Source organism: Polyodon spathula, chromosome 7 (assembly GCF_017654505.1).
Source record: "Polyodon spathula isolate WHYD16114869_AA chromosome 7, ASM1765450v1, whole genome shotgun sequence".
Taxonomy (NCBI): Eukaryota; Metazoa; Chordata; class Actinopteri; order Acipenseriformes; family Polyodontidae; genus Polyodon; species Polyodon spathula.
The window spans coordinates 37,103,374-37,124,063 of record NC_054540.1 but is presented as its reverse complement, the minus strand read 5'-3'; the positions used below and the strand labels follow the sequence as shown (position 1 = coordinate 37,124,063).

Sequence of the window (20,690 nt, the reverse complement as noted above, 5' to 3'; positions counted from 1 at the left end):
AACAAACAGCCTATTGAAAAGCATGGGGCAGGCAATCAAGAAGTGGGCCAATAAGTCCTCAGTTATTTGGTCATACACGTTGCCACATAAATCACTGATAGCAAAAGAAAACAGCACAATACTTCAATCTTGATATTGTTTTGTGTTCTTGTTTTTTGTTTTTATTAGAAAGTTCAATAATGGGAAATAGGAGGGCCACTGGTATAACAAAGGACAGGTAATACATTGAACTGAATTCAATCCCAAATCCCTTTGTACAATAGACAAACCCCTTCTAATGAACAGACCCAATAATTCAAGAAAATAAAAAGGTTGAAATGTCCGGTTTTGTACCTCAACACTAACTGCAGGGATCTCTGAGTTCACATGGTGACAGAGTGAAAGTTTTAGGGCTGCTTTCCTTTTTAACAATTACCAGATTGACTGTGGTAAGTGATGGTTTGGGCATTTTGGCAATGTTAACACAATCACACACAGTTATCATAGTTTTTGTTATTTGGTGTTTTCTTCAAAGCTGCTGTAAAATGTAAATCTAGGGATAGTCTTCACACAACTAATTCAGCTCAGCACACAATTCTAATCTTACCTAAGACAGAATATCAGTATGCTGATATCCAGGCTAACCTTAGAAGAAAGGGTATAGTTATTTCTCAAGTAAAATCTCCCAGCCAAGGAAGGGCATGGCTATCACTTTAATTTAGCAAATAATGACCTGATAGCAGTCAATTATGTAGGGCTGGTATTGGTACTTGCTAGCATTTAATATAAAATATAGGTACAAAGTGTGATGTTTTGGCTCCTTTACTGCTAATAAAAGTATTGGCTGATGCTGTCTTTGGCAGGCAAAGGTTTAGCAGTTTGGTCAATACAGTTAAATAAATACTAAGTGGTTGACACCTCCAATGAAAACAGTAGGCGGTAGCTAAAATTAAAAATAGGTTACATTATATATAGATAATTGAAAATGAATTCAAGCATGGTCGATCCTTTTTTATTTTTTTTTATTTTTTTTTACCTGTACTGTTACTGGATGGGTTAGATAAATGGTCTTAATGGCAAACATCACTTCCCAAAGCAATTCAACACTGATTCCAATATTTCTTCCAATGATATAATGAAACCACAATATTTATACTGTAGTTACAAGTCTTATTTGGGAGTGCTGGTCACTGTGCTAAAATCAAGACTATTAGAAATGTAAGTTACCAAACCAGTAATAAAATGTACAATGTAAATCAAATGTTTAAGAATTCAACAGATTTCAAACATGTTAGAATTAATATACTAGTGTAATGTTTATTTTGGTAACACTTTCTTTTAACCTTTTTTTACTTTTTTTAAATTTTTTAAAATGTTTTAAAAAAAATTTTAAACTGTAAAATGTGTTAACTATCTGGTCCATAAGATTTTTGTTTAATTCTTGAACAGTGTGTTTTACTGTCTATAGAGGTTGTTACAAGTTTCAGAATTATAATTGGTGTTTTTTCATTAAATAATATTGCTAATAGCAGTAAATAGCCAAAACCGTTTAAGAAAAATTTGAATTTGAGAAAATATGATTCAAGTAACACGAGCTGTATTAATAGAGGCCTATGGCTGAGCAGAAGTGTGCTGCTCAAAAGCCGCTGTCCATGGTCCTGGAGTACTTGCTGCAGTCACATGTCAGTCACATGTTACAACAAAACACATTCCAACAGACAGTGGTCTATTTGAATCATTTCTGACCAACGCATAGCTCTTGAGCCATATACAGAACTCGTATTTAAGACTGGGTTGGAAAAGACCGCAAGGACAAACTATAGTGTTAGGGGGGAAGCGAGTACAGTGAGAATGCAACATATTGATGTTGTGGTTCAAGCACGTATCATGTTTGTTGAACAGAAAGCTGCTGAAGCAATGTCTGCTCTGTACAACTCTGGCCAAAAGTTTAGCATTACTGAGAATTTTACGATTGAGACATAATTTAAAAAAAAAACTTTATGAACATAATTTAGATATTTTATTTAACATCATGTTATCAAAGAAACTGCAAAATAATATCGCAAGTCTACCGGAAGACATCATAGTAGTACAGTATTTTATGTTAGATTTCTAAATGTCAACATTTTTCATTTTTTTACAGTTTTTCGTTACTTATGTGGAAAACTACAAAGCGGTATGTAATTCAATATGTTAATGTAAAATTATTCAACAGGTTTCATTAGAAAAGATGTTAATTTCATAGGGTGATGCAAAACTTTTGGCCATAGCTGTAGTTGCTTTTGTAAAATCAGCTTTTTACAAAACTAAACTTTTTGTTTATTTTTTGTATGACTCTATAAGAAGTCTCTAGTAATTGGTATGACTCTTCTAGGCAAAACAGTTGGGCAGCCCTGATCTAAAACACAATGTCTTTTAATATCAGCATCTAACAACCTGTTTTTTTGTGGGTGTCATGGTGCTGTAAATGTATTGTACGTATCCATGTTAATAAGTGAGTCAACCCAGGGGGATTAATACAGATGTGAAGAGCAGAGCTATTCAGACCAGCCACTGTTTATATCATTAAAATTGACCCCACAGTGATTAAAAACATTTATTATCATTATTGTATTTAATCCAATTTAGAAAATGGACTTAACATTTCTAATACATTATGTTTAAAATGTCTAACACTGGTAGAGAATTCCAGTATACTGTCCAAACAAGTCCCTGCTGCAGCTGCTCTTACAGCAGAGTTACTGGAGTAAACCTGAGAGAATATTCGGGCACAGACCTTGCAGAATATCCCCTGGCAGACAATTATAACTTACTGTTATAAGATGACCGAGCCATCTGTCCAGCAGTGACATCCAATTAAGTTTCATTAACATATTGGATTGATGTATGATCTAAATTCGCTTGGAAAAACTAACCTGCAGGCAAAATGAGATAAAGCCTTCAATTCTTCTAGTTGGAACTGACAGGCTGAATATAAACAACATCAACATTGTTTTTTATGGACAGAATTCATATTTATTACGTACTGCAAAGGACTGAAAGTTCTCCCAATTTTCAGTGTGCTTTTGATAACATTTATCATTGTAAATTGGGATCCTGCCATACACTCAAATACTGAAGCCACAAGATAGCAAAGTTGGCCAAAGGTGAGGTTGAGGTACTTACTGTATCCAGTGCAGTGGTCTTCCCTTGGAGGTTTGTCAGTTCATTCGATTGTGACCTTGTTCTTGCTAGGGTTAAATAAAAAAAAGTAAGGATCTGTGTGGAAAAGGTTCCGGACTGTAATAGAGACTGAAATTGAGTACCATTGATCTGTTGCCATTGTGTATCCAGTTTGCTTTGAACATAGCTGGAAATAACGTGGAGGGTAAGAGACACTTCTTCCTCAGAGTGGTAAGGGTATGGAATGGGCTACCTAGTCCTGTCGTTGATGCTGAATCACTGGGATCCTTGCAGACCCAACTTGACAACGTTTTGAAAGCAATCAGCTACTAGATGAGTCGAATGACCTGCTCATGTTTGGAACTTTTTTCTGTTCTTATATTGTTGGGCTGCTTCTTGTCTCCAGTGTATTCCTGATTTTGTCTTTCAGTGTTACTATATTTTTAGGCTATAGTATACATTGAAGCGTGTATTGTGTGAAACACCAGAAATCAAGGAGAAAGAAGCAGAGGAACAAGCATTAAGTTTGGGTAATCTTGTGTTCTATACCCTAAGTGGAAATTAACAGGAAATGAAGACTGCATCATCGAAACGCTTGAGAGTAATTGCCTTTTGGTTTTATTTAAAGGATATGATTAGAGCAAGACCATGTGAGTCAGCAGTGAGCAACAAAATGGCAACAGCAGACAACAAAATACAAAACCACTCCACACCGCAAAATAGCAATCATAGATTGGGGCCTACTTAAGTCACAGAGAATTTTCATATTTTTCCTGTGTAGGTTATGGAATAAAATTTTGCTGACATTTCGTGGACCTGTTTAAATATTAAATAAACCTAAGTAGATAATATTTCAGAGCACTAAAAATAGTGGTATTTGCTTCCTTACTGAAACGTAGTGCTGTCATTTGTTAAAGGCAATCAACATCCCCCTTCAGTTGCTGCTGATGTTCTCTGTCTGTGGTGTGAAGACTTGCCCATACATTGAGACTGCACCTTCTGCATTCACTGAATTGATTGGAAATGTAAGGCAAAGCTTTGCCAAGTTACAGATGTGGAAATCATTTAGAAGCAGTCCCAAAGCTCCCAAGGTTACCCAAGGGCATCTGGCATTCTTTAATAAAGGCCACATATGCAGCACATTCATTGTCATGTTGTTTGTCCCATCCAGAAATTAATTTTATTAGTACCAGTGAAAAGAAAGAAAACATTAGGTTACGGATGTAACTCAGGTTCTCTGAAAGAGAAGACGACCACCAACAATACTTTTGGTCAGGTATTCACTGAGCATTTGATATCAGAGCTGCCAATAGGCCCCTCAGGGGAGTGACGTCCTCGGTCCCGCCTTCCGAAGGAATAAATAGGCACTCCACGGAGCTCGCTTCCTCTGTTGCATCAAATCCACAAAGGCAACCGATGCAACATCAAGGACCCTTGTGCCTAATAAAGGCACAGAGGGGTCTGCCACATTAAGTCGGTAGAACCTGGTGAAAGTATGCGGGGTAGCCCAGATAGCCGCAGTACAGATATCAATCAATGAAGCACCTCTAAAGAGGGCCCATGATGTAGCCACTCCTCTGGTAGGGTGCGCGGCTACCCGTCCTGGTAGGGGTAGGCCAGCATTAGTATATGCAGTCAAAACTGTGTCCACTATTCAGTTAGACAGCCTCTGCTTTGAGAGGGCCTGACCCAAGATCATTATACAATGACAGGCGAAGAGCTAGTCAGACTGACACAGAGCTCTCGTCCTGTCAACATAACATCTCAATGCCCAAACCGGGCAGTGGGAGTTTAGTCTTTGATTCTCCTCCAAAGAAAAAGGGGGGGGATGGAAAGCCTCTAGCTCCACTGACTGATTCAAATGGAAAGCAGGGTTCATGCATAAAGATACCCTGTTTCCGTAGTCCCAGACACACATACTTGGCGGAGGAGATGGCTAACAGAAAGGCTGTCTTCATAGAGAGATATTTCAAATCTATGGAATGTATAGGCTCAAACGGGGCCTTAGTGAGAGCCTCCAGTACATTGTCTAGACTCTACTCCAGGTACACGTACAGCAGTTCCTGCAGGAATTGCAGAATAGTTGCTATAGGGCAAGAGATAGGGCCGTGACCCTATGTCAGACACCAATCTTGAAAACACGTCCATTTGTAGGTGTACAACGACCTTGTGGGGGAGGCCCTAGCTTTTTTTTAGTTTTTTTTTAGGCCAAATACACCGAGCGGGCGGGCCGAGAAAACCGGCAGACTTGATTCAACAGCAGGACACAGCAGAGCCGGGCCCTAGTGTAAGAAATCATGCGTCATATTTTATTTTTTTTTTGCTGCAAAGAGCAGGAGAAAAACACAAAGATACTGCAGGGTTAGAAAGCAGTCTGTGACGCAAAGCTATCCAGACTGGTGACAGAAAGAAAGATTTAACGAAGTGCAGTTGTTCGATTATAGCTCAGTTCACAGAAGTTGAGTTACTGATTCCAGGGAAGTGGCACTCCAACTTCTAACTGCATTTAAAAAGTAAGCAGCAGGTTGTTTGAAGCAAGGTGGCTGTGCTAGATCATACCTGTAGTACTGATTTAACTTGGCTACAAAACCGACAGGAATACTTTTTGTCTACGCTGACTTTCAAGTTTGTTTTCTGAAAGCAGCGATTTGTTTTACATTTTATTTAGCAGCTTTTCATTTCATGTAAATGCACTGACAATCCAAAAGTGGGAATGACCAGCATGCATACATCAAGGGGTTAGATATCTACATGTGCTAAAGTACAATTATTTGAAGGAGTTGAAAAAAACTTTTGTATATATTATTTTTAACTGAAAAAAGTGAAGTAGGATAAGTGAACAGTCTTGAAAAGGATCTGAACTGTGGAACGCTGGGTTATTTTAGAAGGGAACTCCCTTCTAAAATAACTATGCCTATTGATATGTCTCATTGTTTCCGAAGATTTTGTTTAAATGTGTAAATGTGGACAGGTTTTTTAAAAGTAAGTGTACACTGTTGGGGAATCACTGGATTTTATTGGAGCATTGTACAACACTAGGGAATTGCCCCAGATTGCTTCAGCCACCTATCTGTGTTTATCCCAACAATGCTGTAGAACGCTGTAATAAAATCCTGTGACTGATCGTTGCATGCTGTTGCTGTTACCAACAAATTACCATATATATATGAACATCCATATGTGCATGAAAAAAATGGAAATAACTATTGAATATGAAAAACATCTTACACTGTGCACATGTTACTGTATTATTGATACAGTGGGTGTTTAATTTACATTGCTATGTCTTAAAGGATAATAGTGTAATAGTGTTTGTGGTTCACATGCCAGCTTTGCTTGCAGCCATGTTGTGAAGGTCTTGCGACTCTTGAACCATGTTGGGTGTGGAGTGCTACTTGCGCCAGCCATCTTGAGAAGGTCTTGTGGCTCACAAACTGTGTTGTGTCTGGGGCACATTACTGTTTACTGTTTGAATGTACGATAAATAACACAGAGTTCAAGGAATGTTTACAGTGACTGTAAAATGAAAAGCCAGCCTCCCAGATTAGTGTAGTTGCTGCAGGTCTTAGTAAGTGACTAATTGAGGATAAAGCTGGATTTGATTGGGAAGGGATTATGTATAGTAAGTCTTGGAGATCCACTTATTAGTATGACGGTTACCCTCCTTCTTTAATCAGGCAGTGCTTGAATACTGCATTATGAATCACATATTAGAAATCAACCAATCACAGTGAAGTATTTGGCAACATTCCAGTACATCTTATCCTGTGTAGATGTGTCCTTCCATGCATAGAACAGCACACCTGATTCCAATGTTTAAAAAATCAAAACAAAAACATAAAAACACACACATCTGGTGCCTTTTGTGAAAAAGGTATCCTATTAACTGCTGGAGCACCACTGACCCACAGAAGGGAGATACAGCTGCAAAGGAGGCGGTGAGGAGCTGGGGAGAAAAACTTGAAGAACAGTTGGGCTTGCTCTGTATAGTATTGGGTAGCCAATAGGTTTAGCAGAGCCTCGCCACGCCCTTTGAATTACGGAAAGGTTCCATTCCCAATTTTTATGATTATATGTTTATGAAATCTAAATGAAAATTTAGATTTTCTTCCTGTAATGTGTTGTACAGCCTTAACATATTTTTTATATATTGCTGCTAGTGGTCAATCATCTTTCCTCTTGCATTTTATCTCCACCTACCTCCTCTTCCCTAACTAATCTCCCTCACTCTGCTGCCTTTTGTTTTAAATCACTTAAGTGCTAAGAACATAGTGCAGACACCGATGGAATTAGCAGCTAAGGCTGCTTGTTATGCCAGACAGTTGGAAAAACGTTTGGGACCCTATGGAAGGGTGTGGGTATTCACTGAAACGGGAAACAGAAGTGTATTTGTAAACAGCGCACAGGTGCCCAGTTTTATTTGTTAATTTTTTTTCTTTCTGCAAGGATTTATTTTATTCTGCAAAGGGCGTTGTTGTCTGTGGCCTGAGTACCGACAATGGTAATCAGGTCCACCGTAATACCAATAACGGTACAGTCCGTTGCTTCCGCACTCACAGGTGCTCAAAAGAATAATGAAAACCAAAGGCGAAAGAAGAAGGGAAAATAAAACACAGTAATAAAACTACAAAGCAAAAGTGCTGCTTACACAGTACCCCCACTGCAGCTACGCCGGTCAGCTCGGGTCTCCGTCCTGTGCTTCGCTGTGCACTATACACTGGGGTAGCCAAAGTTCCCCTATCATGACACACGTCCTCTTGGGTACACAGCCATATATTTAATAATCGGTTTAGCTAAGGCTGGCTGTCTTCCTCAGCCGTGTTTGCCTGATTTTGGTCTCTCGTTCCAACCACTGCCTTTCCAGCCTGGTCTGTGTTTACACCGGCTTTCTCCGTTGGCGTCTCTGTGGATTCTCAATCACGGCCACCTGAATGCACAACCAAGTGCAGTACTTATGAGCCTAGCAATCCCCCCAAGGCCCGACGCAGCCACTCAGAGAGAGGGAAAGCCCTCCCCACCTTTCTCTGTCATCGCCATGACTGACAGGTGGATCTTACGGGGATTCCGCCATCGTCCTGCAGTACCACGCATGCGCCAGACAGTCAGTACAAATCTCCCTGTACTGTGCAAAAGTTTTAAGCAGGTGTGAAAAAATGCTGTAAAGTAAGAATGCTTTGAAAAATAGACGTGTTAATAGTTTATATTTATCAATTCACTAAATGCAAAGTGAGTGAACAGAAGAAAAATCTACATCAAATCAATATTTGGTGTGACCACCCTTTGCCTTCAAAACAGCATCAATTCTTCTAGGTACACGTGCACAAAGTCAGGGATTTTGTAGGCATATAGTCAGGTGTATGATTAAACAATTACACCAAACAGGTGCAAATGATCATATAATTCAATATGTAGGTTGAAACACAATCATTAACTGAAACAGAAACAGCTGTGTAGGAGGAATAAAACTCGGCTAACAAGGTGAGGTTGCTGAAGACAGTTTACTGTCAAAAGTCATACACCATGGCAAGACTGAGCACAGCAACAAGACACAAGGTAGTTATACTGCATCAGCAAGGTCTCTCCCAGGCAGAAATTTCAAGGTAGACAGGGGTTTCCAGATGTGCTGTCCATGCTCTTTTGAAGAAGCACAAAGAAATGGGCAACGTTGAGGACCGTAGACGCAGTGGTCGGCCAAGGAAACTTACTGCAGCAGATGAAAGACATGCTTACTTCCCTTCGCAATCGGAAGATGTCCAGCAGTGCCATCAGCTCAGAATTGGCAGGAAACAGTGGGACCCTGGTACACCCATCTACTGTCCGGAGAAGTCTGGTCAGAAGTGGCCTTCATGGAAGACTTGCGGCCAAAAAGCCATACCTCCGATGTGGAAACAAGGCCAAGCGACTCAACTATGCATGAAAACACAGGGACTGGGGTGCAGAAAAATGGCAGCAGGTACTCTGGAATGATGAGTCAAAATTTGAAATATTTGGCTGTAGCAGAAGGCAGTTTGTTCACCGAAGGGTTGGAGAGCAGTACACGAATGAGTGTCTGCAAGCAACAGTGAAGCATGGTGGAGGTTCCTAGCAAGTTTGGGGCTGCATTTCTGCAAATGGAGTTGGGGATTTGGTCAGAATTAATGGTCTCCTCACTGCTGAGAAGTACAGGCAGATACTTGTCCATTATGCAATACCATCAGGGAGGCATCTGATTGGCCCCAAATTTATTCTGCAGCATGACCACGACCCCAAACATACAGCGAATGTCATTAAGAACTATCTTCAGCGTAAAGAAGAACAAGGAGTCCTGGGAGTGATGGTATGGTCCCCACAGAGCCCTGATCTCAACATCATCGAGTCTCTCTGGGATTACATGAAGCCAGCCAACCTACCAACGTACCTGCCGAGTTCCTTCAAAAACTGTGTGCAAGTGTACCTAGAAGAGTTGATGCTTTTTTGAAGGCAAAGGGTGGTCACAACAAATATTGATTTGATGTAGATTTTTCTTCTGTTCACTCACTTTGCATTTAGTTAATTGAGAAATATAAACTATTAACATGTCTATTTTTGAAAGCATTCTTACTTTACAGCAAAGCACACATGTGACCTCAATAGAGCTCTCCAAATCATGTCTGAACTCTTAAGTACACCAGTACCACTAACCTCTAACCTGCAACATTCTTCCCCTTGTGGACGCAATAAATATTACAGTTTACCATTTAAAGTGGTAAAACACAGTTTAAATAACAAGATAAAAAAGCCTTCCCATGCACAAGTACAGTGATCCCTGTTAATGTAAAATACCTCTTCTAACTAAGTGGGTTTTTATTTTCCCTTTGGTTTGCAATATCTGGGATGCCTTCTGGGAACACTGTTTCAATAGCCTCCTGAACCATCTATAATAGATGCCACTGCAGCATTAATGTCTTTCTGATCAAATGGCAGGTACTAATAGCTCCTGCTTTTTTAATTATTAATCAGTCATTAGTTATTTGTGATACTGATACCCACCCACGAGAGGGCAGTGCAGCTACCTATGTCTTTTTATTTATGTGTTCTTTATGTGCTTTGCTGAACAGTCCTAGCTAACAGTTTCATCTCTGTTAGTTTACTGGAAAAGCTGTACTTTAAGGGATACAGATCCAAACAATGGAGCAAATCTGATAAAATCACAAACTCACTCCATTAACATGACTTTCCACTCTCCATTAAAAACATGATCATTAAAACAGGCTGCTTTTCCATCAGTGAAAGACCCGATGGCATCCTTGAAGTGCTTGATTCAATAAAGGGCACTTGAGCTACTCCCTGTAGGGGTAGAATAGGAACCTATACTGTACTTGAACATACATTTAGTGATGTTGTGCATCCTTGTCATTTTACTCATAACAGTTTTGTAGACCAATCAATAGCCAATGTGTGCCTGCAGTGTAGTACCACACACACTACATTCCACAGTGCTGCTGCATCACTAATGTGACTAATCAGCTGCTTGGATTATTTAGATAATTAATGCTATAAACATTGCTGGTTTTCGGAAAATGTTCTTACAATACAAAAATACATCCAATCTCTTTAGAATAGCTGTCCTCTTCACAGTGGCAGTTTAGTATTGTTTCCAGAAGATGCATTTGGCATGCCTTTAGTCACAGTAAGGATAACGACACAATAATTAATTTTAAACCTCAGCCTCTATCTCAGAAAGCACAGCAATTCTGACTCTCTTTTACATGTTATAAAATAGCATCCTGCAAGTACATTCATTTATTCAGCAAGCTTGTTTATAAAGTCTGGTGTGTCAAAGCTGTGTAGAGAATCAAATCTGCTATTAAATACAAAGCAGAGTAACTAATGGTTTGATTAAAGAGGTCCATTGTACTGCAGATGGCTGGCATTTGTAATAATTCGCTGTTGCATTGTCATACAGAGGAATAATGTACTGGCTTGTAGTGCATACAAGGCATCACTTAGCCTGGGCATTTTGTAGAATCCTTTTCTTGTGAGTTCTTTAATTGTTGAAGTGCTTTCTTCAAACACCATAATCACAGAGGCTAATACAGTGGGCTATAATGCATCCACTTTGTATAACGAGGTTATGATTACCGCCTTTGTTTTTTAACGGACTGGGATAGAGAGGCCAAATGTATAATGTACTATCTGGTACCAGATATATTTGCTTTTATAACTGAACATGTATGTCTTCTATAACATGAGCTGCTTTAAAAAAACAACCAAAAAAACTGCTGTAACCTAAGACAAATGTATAGAAAGTGTAGCCGGAGCAAACATTATAAAGGTTTCCCATTGTAAAAGCATAGCAAAGTGTAATTAATAAGGCTGGGGCAATGCCTAATTTTTCACTTTCGATATATCATTCTCTAAAAAAGCAGATGCATCGATTTATCGACATTATGAAAGGGTAAAAAAGCCCCACAGTAATACGGAAGCTGTGGATTACTGTGTAACATTGCAAGTAACGCTTTAATAAATATTATTCTTATTAAAATTGATTACATCTGTTTATGCATATAGTACCTTATTTGATTTGTACCAGTTGGGGGTCAAACCAAAATCCCCCCTCCCCCCAGAAAAAGTTGTTTAAATTCATAACAAGGTCAGTCAGAGTAACAACCAATCAAGAGAGAAAAAAAAAAATTAAAAAGGTTATCACTGTCCACAGCAGTTTAGTAACAAGAGTGTTGCCCATGGCTTATGTTTGAATTTGTGTACATGATAGTGTCCACATTTTGTTTTCATTTAAACGATGACTGGCACTTGCTTACAATCGGCACAGCATTACTGAATACCTGCTCACTAGGGACTGACGTTGCCGGGATGCTTAATACTTCTGACCAAAGAAACAACTTTGGGAACGATCTTGGTTGTTTTTCTTCATTTTTACTCCGGGGTAGTTGAGATGAATTATTTTGCTTGAAGTTGTGTAGAGTGCCATCTCATTAAATGGTCAAGCAGATTAGTTGTGTTCCCGGAGTATCCAAACATTACTTTCTTTACTTTCTTACATTGTATTTGTAGCTCGATCAATACAGTATTTGTAATTCTAGCACAATGCTCTTAGCTTGCTGTTACTTTGAGGACTCCTACACAGATGCAGTTCCATCAGTAAACACTCACGGGGGATGCAGGGGGAGAAGGTGAGCTCAACTCAACCTCTGGGCTTTATGCAAAAAAGAATTGTAGATTTCAAATTTAATAAAAAATGAAAACGTTCCTTTGCTTAAACTCTTTACACAAAATCGATGCATTGCCTCAGCCTTAGTAATTAGTATAGTAAAAGCATGGTAAAGCCTAGGTAAGCAATGTAAAGCCCAGGGAGGTATGACAAAGCAAATTGAAAAACATGGCAAACCGAGGTAAACTGTGCTATATGAATAGTATGGGAACAGCATGGGAAAACTGCCACATTACTATACAAATGTACTGTGGTAAACTTTTATAAGGGAAGAAAGAAGTGAATAAGTGGCAGCTTTTGTAAAAATTCTGCTTTTGTATTAATAGTCCCTGTATTATTGAGATTCGCCTGTGCTGGTTAACATAAAAATAAGAGTGTGAATTCCCCAAAGTTGCTTCCCTAGTAAGGGCTGGTTGAGTCATGCAGTCAGGGGATTGCAAGTTTGCATCCTGGCTGTGCCAGGTTGATGATCTTTGCTGGGGATTCTAAAGGGAGTGTTGCATTGGCAGAGGACTGAGTCACCTCAACAGCAGACCCCTACTGGCCACTTGCCCTGTGAGCTCTGGCAGATACCTGCAAGGCTGGCTTTTGTCCTCCAGGACCCAGTGGCTTGCCAGCATCCCCTGTCGAGCTCCTGGGTGTGTCTGGGTGAGGGAATGGAATTAGAGATTCTAGAATCTGGAGAAAAACTGGGGGAAATAATAGAGCGCTCAAAATTAAAAAGAAAATAAAAAAGCTGTGTATATTTGTGTAATTTTAATATGCTGTTACCCATTTTTTGTTTAACTGATGACCTGCACAGTACTATACAGTACATAAAGGTGACTGTTGCAGTACAATTGCAATTCACCTGTGTGGAACTGGAGTTTATACAGCTGCTATCAGCATGCATTTCATTCTGGTAGAGTGGTTCAGATTATAGGTCAGTCCAGGCTAACAGGTTTTGGATTAGAGAGAGCCTACTGCACTGTGGTCCAGCAGGTGAACTCAGTAGTTATTGTCCATGTTTCATTGCAGGATTACGTAGTAGTATTTTGCCACACATTGCATGTTTCCTTTCAACCCTGTTCTTTAGACAGCAGAAACACTAACCCTGGGCTGAACCTGAGAAAAGCTTTCCCTGGGTAGTGAGGTCAGCTCTCTCAGGCAGCTTCAATACAATGACAGAGGACCAGCGGGAAGCAATCATATCCGCCTGACCTTGCTTTGTTCTGACATTGGCTGATATTACCCAGCCTTTCCTTAAAACTGGCATCTTTATTCTACTTCTAAGAATGGTTTGTAAAAGCTGTATTTCGATGCACTGTAGTTCCAGCTGCAGCATAAAACCAGCCTGTAACCCAAAATCTCATTGCAATATCAAACTGGGGCTGCCGCCAGTTCCACCTGCAATTTGTTCTTTAACCTCCAGCATTTCCCGGACAGTATAATATATTCACAGCCATCGTGTTCAGCCTACATCATTTTTTTTCTGCGGTCAGAGACTTAAAAACCGCCTGTTGCGGGAATTTCCACCGTCAGTGTAAGTTGGAGAGCTCTAGTTTTGCTGCCCAGCTTGCAATCCTAACTGGGGCTGATCTTGATGGAAATGCCTGATTTTAAGTAGCAGTGGGCAACGATATGTAACGATATATAACATTTTATATCACTATCATGCACCGTGAAAAAGATCCTGAATTAGACCGTGTAACACATTTTTTTTTTTTTTTGGTTCCTGGGTAGTAAGTGTTATTTCTTAATGGCTTATGCCTCAAAAGTATAGAAAATGGCTATTATTCCCCACAAACTTTGCTTTTGTGACCAGGACAGTGATATTTTGAAATGTACCTATTTTCCAGAACATTCCAGATAGATTCAGTGCTGAGTAAACTTGGAGTAACTTCTAGAACTTTCCAGTAATATAAATAGTAGTATAAATACAGGGGCCTTAAGCCCACCAGTTCAGTTTAGTTCCAGCTGCCTAAGTGGATACATATCTGCATTTTTCTGAGATGGCATCAAGAGACTGCAATGGTGGCATTCCTGATGGGTCTCCAAGGCGGTTTTACCAAGTTTCCCTGCTATCTTTGCCTTTGGGACAGCAGGGACACCAAGGCGCACTACCACAGGCGGGACTGGCCACAGCGGACTGAGTTCTCTGTGGGGAGGAACAACGTCAAGTGGGAGCCACTGGTGGACCCCCGGAAGGTGCTGATGCCACCACTGCACATCAAATTGGGCCTTATGAAACAATTTGTCAGCGCTCTAGATAAGGAGTCGGCAGCCTTCAAGTACCTTCAAGACTTCTTCCCTAAGTTGTCTGAGGCAAAGGTCAAAGCCGGTGTCTTCGTCAGACCACAGATAAAGAAGATCCTGGAGTGCAATGAATTCCCCAAGAAGCTCACTAGTAAGGAGAAAGCGGCTTGGAACAGCTTTGTCGCAGTGGTTTGGGGCTTCCTGGGCAATCACAAGGCCGAAAACTATGTGGAGCTGGTTGAGACTCTGGTGAAGAACTCTGGCACAAAGTCCATATCCTTGATGGTCATCTTGATAAATTCAAGGAGAACATGGGCACGTACTCGAAGGAACAAGGCGATCGCTTCCACCAGGATATACTGGACTTTGAACGCCGCTACCAAGGACAGTATAACGAGAACATGATGGGAGACTACATTTGGGGGCTGATTCGTGAAAGTGATTTACAGTATAATCGTAAATCCCGATAAACTACTCACTTCTAAATCTTTTGCAGTCATTTTTGTATTACTTTAGTATAAATACATGTTAATTTGGATTCATATGTTGTTTTTTTCTGACTTTATGTGAACGAAAAGACCGTTTTCTCATTGGAAATAGGTACATTTCAAAATATCACTGTCCTGGTCACAAAAACAAAGTTTGTGGGGAATAATAGCCATTTTCTATACTTTTGAGGCATAAGCAATTAGGAAATAACACTTACTACCCAGGAACAAAAATTGTGTTACATAGTGTTATGCGACAAAGTCTTACCTTGGCATGTAACTTTGAACACAATTCAGGATCTTTTTCATTGTCTTTGTAAACAAACAGGGCAGTACCTGTACCTTTATTCATGAAACAAAACAAAACAAACAAAAGCGTAACTCTTAGTTGGAGCACTCAAATCAAAAATCTGAATGATCTCTGACTCACAACTGGATGGCTAAACTATTTGCCAACACAAAACACATTGTTTTAAACATAAGTAATAGCACACACACAGTGCATATTACCTTATTGCAGTAGTTAGGGAGTCTTCCTGCAGGCCTTAGACTTCACACAGACCTACATACCCCAATAGCCAGTTCCAGCCCTGCTTATATCTGCATGCTATATTTCAGGTAGTTGTCCCTCATTACATTAGTACCAGGTGCTAATCATCCCTGCTCCAATTCCAAGCTGTGAGGGATTCTGGGGGCTGTAGTCCTGCTACTCATTTTAAACCCCAGACCACATTTATCCTCTCCCTACTTTATTTCTCTCTCTCTCTCTCTCTCTCTCTGTGTATATACAGTACTGTGCAAAAGTTTTAGGCAGGTGTGAAAAAATACTGTAAAGTAAGAATGTTAATAGTTTATACTTATCAATTAACTAAATGCAGAGTGAGTGAACAGAAGAAAAATCTACATCAAATCAATATTTGTTGTGACCACCCTTTGCCTTCAAAACAGCATCAATTCTTCTAGGTACACTTGCACACAGTTTTTGAAGGAACTCGGCAGATAGGTTGGCCCAAACATCTTGGAGAACTAACCACAGTTCTTCTGTGGATTTAGGCAGCCTCAGTTGCTTCTCTCTCTTCATGTAATCCCAGACAGACTCGATGATGTTGAGTTCAGGGCTCTGTGGGGGCCATACCATCACTTCCAGGACTCTTCTTTCGCTGTATGCTTGGGGTCGTTGTCATGCTGCAGAATAAATTTGGGGCCAATCAGATGCCTCCCTGATGGTATTGCATGATGGATAAGTATCTGCCTGTACTTCTCAGCATTGAGGAGACCATTAATTCTGACCAAATCCCCAACTCCCTTTGCAGAAATGCAGCCCCAAACTTGCAAGGAACCTCCAGCATGCTTCACTATTGCCTGCAAACACTCATTCATGTACCGCTCTCCAGCCCTTCGGTGAACAAACTGCCTTCTGCTACAGCCAAATATTTCAAATTTTGACTCATCATTCCAGAGTACCTGCTGCCATTTTTCTGCACCCCAGTCCCTGTGTTTTCATGCATAGTTGAGTCGCTTGGCCTTGTTTCCACATCGGAGGTATGACTTTTTGGCCGCAAGTCTTCCATGAAGGCCACTTCTGACCAGACTTCTCCGGACAGTAGATGGGTGTACCAGGGTCCCACTGTTTCTTGCCAATCCTGAGCTGATGGCATTGCTGGACATCTTCCAATTGCGAAGGGAAGTAAGCATGATATGTCTTTCATCTGCTGCAGTAAGTTTCCTTGGCCGACCACTGCGTCTACGGTCCTCAACGTTGCCCTTTTCTTTGTGCTTCTTCAAAAGAGCTTGGACAGCACATCTGGATACCCCTGTCTGCCTTGAAATTTCTGCCTGGGAGAGACCTTGCTGATGCAGTATAACTACCTTGTGTCTTGTTGCTGTGCTCAGTCTTGCCATGGTGTATGACTTTTGACAGTAAACTGTCTTCAGCAACCTCACCTTGTTAGCCGAGTTTGGCTGTTCCTCACCCAGTTTTATTCCTCCTACACAGCTGTTTCTGTTTCAGTTAATGATTGTGTTTCAACCTACATATTGAATTATATGATCATTTGCACCTGTTTGGTGTAATTGTTTAATCATACACCTGACTATATGCCTACAAAATCCCTGACTTTGTGCACGTGTACCTAGAAGAATTGATGCTGTTTTGAAGGCAAAGGGTGGTCACACCAAATATTGATTTGATGTAGATTTTTCTTCTGTTCACTCACTTTGCATTTAGTTAATTGATAAATATAAACTATTAACATGTCTATTTTTCAAAGCATTCTTACTTTACAGCATTTTTTCACACCTGCCTAAAACTTTTGCACAGTACAGCGAGATTTGTACTGACTGTCTGGCGCATGCGTGGTACTGCACCAATTCCAAGCTCTGGCGGAATCCCCGTAAGATCCATCTGTCAGTCATGGCGATGACACGGAAAGGTGGGGAGGGCTTTCCCTCTCTCTGAGTGGCTGCGTCGGGCCTAGGGGGGATTGCTAGGTTCATAAGTACTGCACTTGGTTGTGCATTCAGGTGGCCGTGATTGAGAATCCACAGAGACGCCAATGGAGAAAGCCGGTGTAAACACAGACCAGGCTGGAAAGCCAGTGGTTGGAACAAGTGACCAAAATCAGGCAAACACGGCTGAGGAAGACAGCCATCCTTAGCCAAACCGATTATTAAATATATGGCTATGTACCCGAGGGGACGTGTGTCGTGATAGGGGAACTTTGGCTACCCCAGTGTATAGTGCACAGCGAAGCACAGGACGGAGACCCGAGCTGACCGGCGTAGCTGCAGTGGGGGTACTGTGTAAGCAGCACTTTTGCTTTGTAGTTTTATTACTGTGTTTTATTTTCCCTTCTTCTTTCGCCTTTGGTTTTCATTATTCTTTTGAGCACCTGTGAGTGCGGAAGCAACGGACTGTACCATTAATGGTATTACAGTGGACCTGATTACCATTGTCCGTACTCAAGCAACAGAAAACAGCGCCCTTTGCAGAATAAAATAAATCCTTGCAGAAAGAAAAAAAATTAACAAATAAAACTGGGCACCTGTGCTGTGTTTACAAATACACTTCTGTTTCCCGTTTCAGTGAATACCCACACCCTTCCATAGGGTCCCAAACGTTTGTCTAACTGTCTGTCTAAATAACATGCAAATAGATTTTAATTATGGTAACACAATTTTGGATTATTTGCATTAAAATATACAGTAGAATGAAATGTAAAGAAATTAAGTGCATATGCTGTAGATTGATTGAATGTTCAGAACTAATTCTCTTTTATTGGTCATTCCATGTGAAATCAATTTTCATTCAAGTCATTAAAGTGCAAGTGACTTGAATTTTTCCCTGCAGTCTTTGAATATCTGTATTTATATGAGTATAAATGTATATTATATGAATATATGAGTTTTTCTTACTCTGCATGTCTGTTTCTCTGGACAGTGGACACAGGCTGCACCATTATTTCACAGAGACTTGTTTATTCCTTCTTAAAACTGGACAATAAGACATCTTCACCAGGAAAACAAACGTAAAATTAGGAACCGTTCTCGCATTCTTACTTTACAGCATTTTTTCACACCTGCCTAAAACTTTTGCACAGTACTGTATATCTATATATCTATCTATATATATATAGCTGTGTACACATTGCGTTGTCATAAAAACAATGTAATATTCCACATTGGGCAAAAGAGTTGAAATGGGACACAACAGTGTTTTTCAACAGAAAGCAATGGATCGGTTTGTATTTAAGTAAGTTCATCTTCAGATAAAGTACCCTTTTAGGCATCATTTCAAAGAGGTATTTTTAGAATGTTTAGCTCATTGTCATCAATAGGAATCCTGTTAGAACTTGAAAGCTAAATCTGGCAAGGCATTGGCCCGGAATCTGATTTTATCAGCCTGATAGCAGTTTGTAAGCTAATGGAATTGAGTGAAAGGGTGTAAACAACTACCTCATCACATTAGGATGTGTTTTACATAACCCTGTTGGCATTTAAAGGAAAGCCAAGCTGTCCATTAACCGATATACCCGTGTGTTGTTTTATTTAAAAGCAAGTCCCTTGATATGTGCCAGACACTGTCATAAAACTACACCAGCGGTGTTTTTTTTTTCCCGATGGCTGAATTCAACAATGGGAGCTGGTTACGTCAGTCTCTGTATATTACTTCAGCTTCTTAAGTGCTGTATCTTTTTGTAAGCACTTTCACAGATACTGGTATTTCCCCCCTCAATATTCTGTGCAGGGGCTGGTCAATAAATTAGAAGACCTGCAATATGTGGTACATACTGTTGTGTAAAGGGGCTGTCAATAAGGGCTACATTCATAAAGCTACATTATTTACTCCAAAATGCTGTTCTCATAGTTTTATCAGAAAGAAAAACACACCCATAAAAGTTACCAAGTCAGAAAAAACATACTTTTCATTTAGGGGCTTCCTTTCTGAAGGGTTACCATAATAAAAGCATAGCAAAGTGTAGTAAAGCACAGTGAAACCATGGTAAAGCATAAGTAAGCATTGTAAAGCCCAGAGAAAAGTGCACTAATTGAGAATCCAGCCCTTAATTGTGTTCCATTTTCACTTGAACTTTTTCAAACCTGGTGCGGGGTTGGAAGCAGGTTTTATTATGAAAAAGCATAATCCAGTTGTCTTTTCTTTTCTCTGATCTCCACAGGCATTTGGCCAGGCCTATTCGATCCAGAGGAAAGTGGCGGAGGATGGGGAGACACTTGAGGAGAACCTCCTGCAGGAGTCCGCCTCTAAAGAGGCCTACTACATTGGCAAGATCCTGGATCTGCAAACCGAAATGAAACAGAACAAGAGCATCATATCCAACGTGCAGGCTGAGAATGAGCGGCTCAACGCAGTGCTGCAGGACCTCCAGGAGGTAACTAAACAACTTGCCTGAATGAAAAAATAAAAGCCCTGAATATAACGAGAGTCAATGGGGACATTATGGTCTCATTCCATTTAGTATCTATCATCCTTACAAATGATTTTCACCCCTCTTGACATCACTAGGACCTCAGAAACGTAATGAAGTAACTTTCCACAATTCATGTGGGACTACATTTAGAAATACTAAAATAATTAATATGAAAAAATAATCCTTTTCATAGCCTACAAAGTGAATTACCTACAGTAATAATTTGAAATATGGAAATGAGCATTGAATCACCTGAGAAATGCTCAACAGTAGTCAATGCCATCCGAATGACTGATATTTCCAGAAAAGACCTCCTATGGGATAGCTTCTATAGGAACAGCTTCAGCAGCTGAACTGTGGTTGCTGTACATTGCATAGGTACTGAGTAGAACACTGCTTGTCAATGATCTCTTGCCCTGGCTAATTTGGCCTTTTTTATCAACAAATGTAGGTACAGTCAATTCCAGTGGCTGGTTTCACATAGATTAGCACTAATGTTAATTTAGGTAAGGCTGTCCAAGACTAGTACTAATTAAGGTATTTGAAACCAGTCTCTAGACTTTTGGAATCAGACTTAGCAATCTAACTCCTAAAAGAAAGAACAGGACAAATCTCACTCCTAATTTAAAATTATATGAATTAACCTTTGAAATTTTCTTTAAAAAAAAAAAAAAAAAAAAAGTTACCTGATAGCTTGTGTTGACAGGA

General features: G+C 40.0%; 1 protein-coding gene across 1 annotated transcript in view; it reads left to right on the top strand.

Moving 5' to 3' along the window:
• The window catches only part of LOC121317844 (protein bicaudal D homolog 1-like), a 71,690-nt gene extending 51,726 nt beyond the window's left edge, over positions 1-19,964 (top strand). Inside the window, exon 2 of the mRNA XM_041253946.1 lies at positions 19,731-19,964. Within this exon, the coding sequence (XP_041109880.1) occupies positions 19,731-19,964 (234 nt within the window). The remainder of the gene's footprint in view (positions 1-19,730) is intronic.
• Positions 19,965-20,690: the final 726 nt, after the last annotated feature.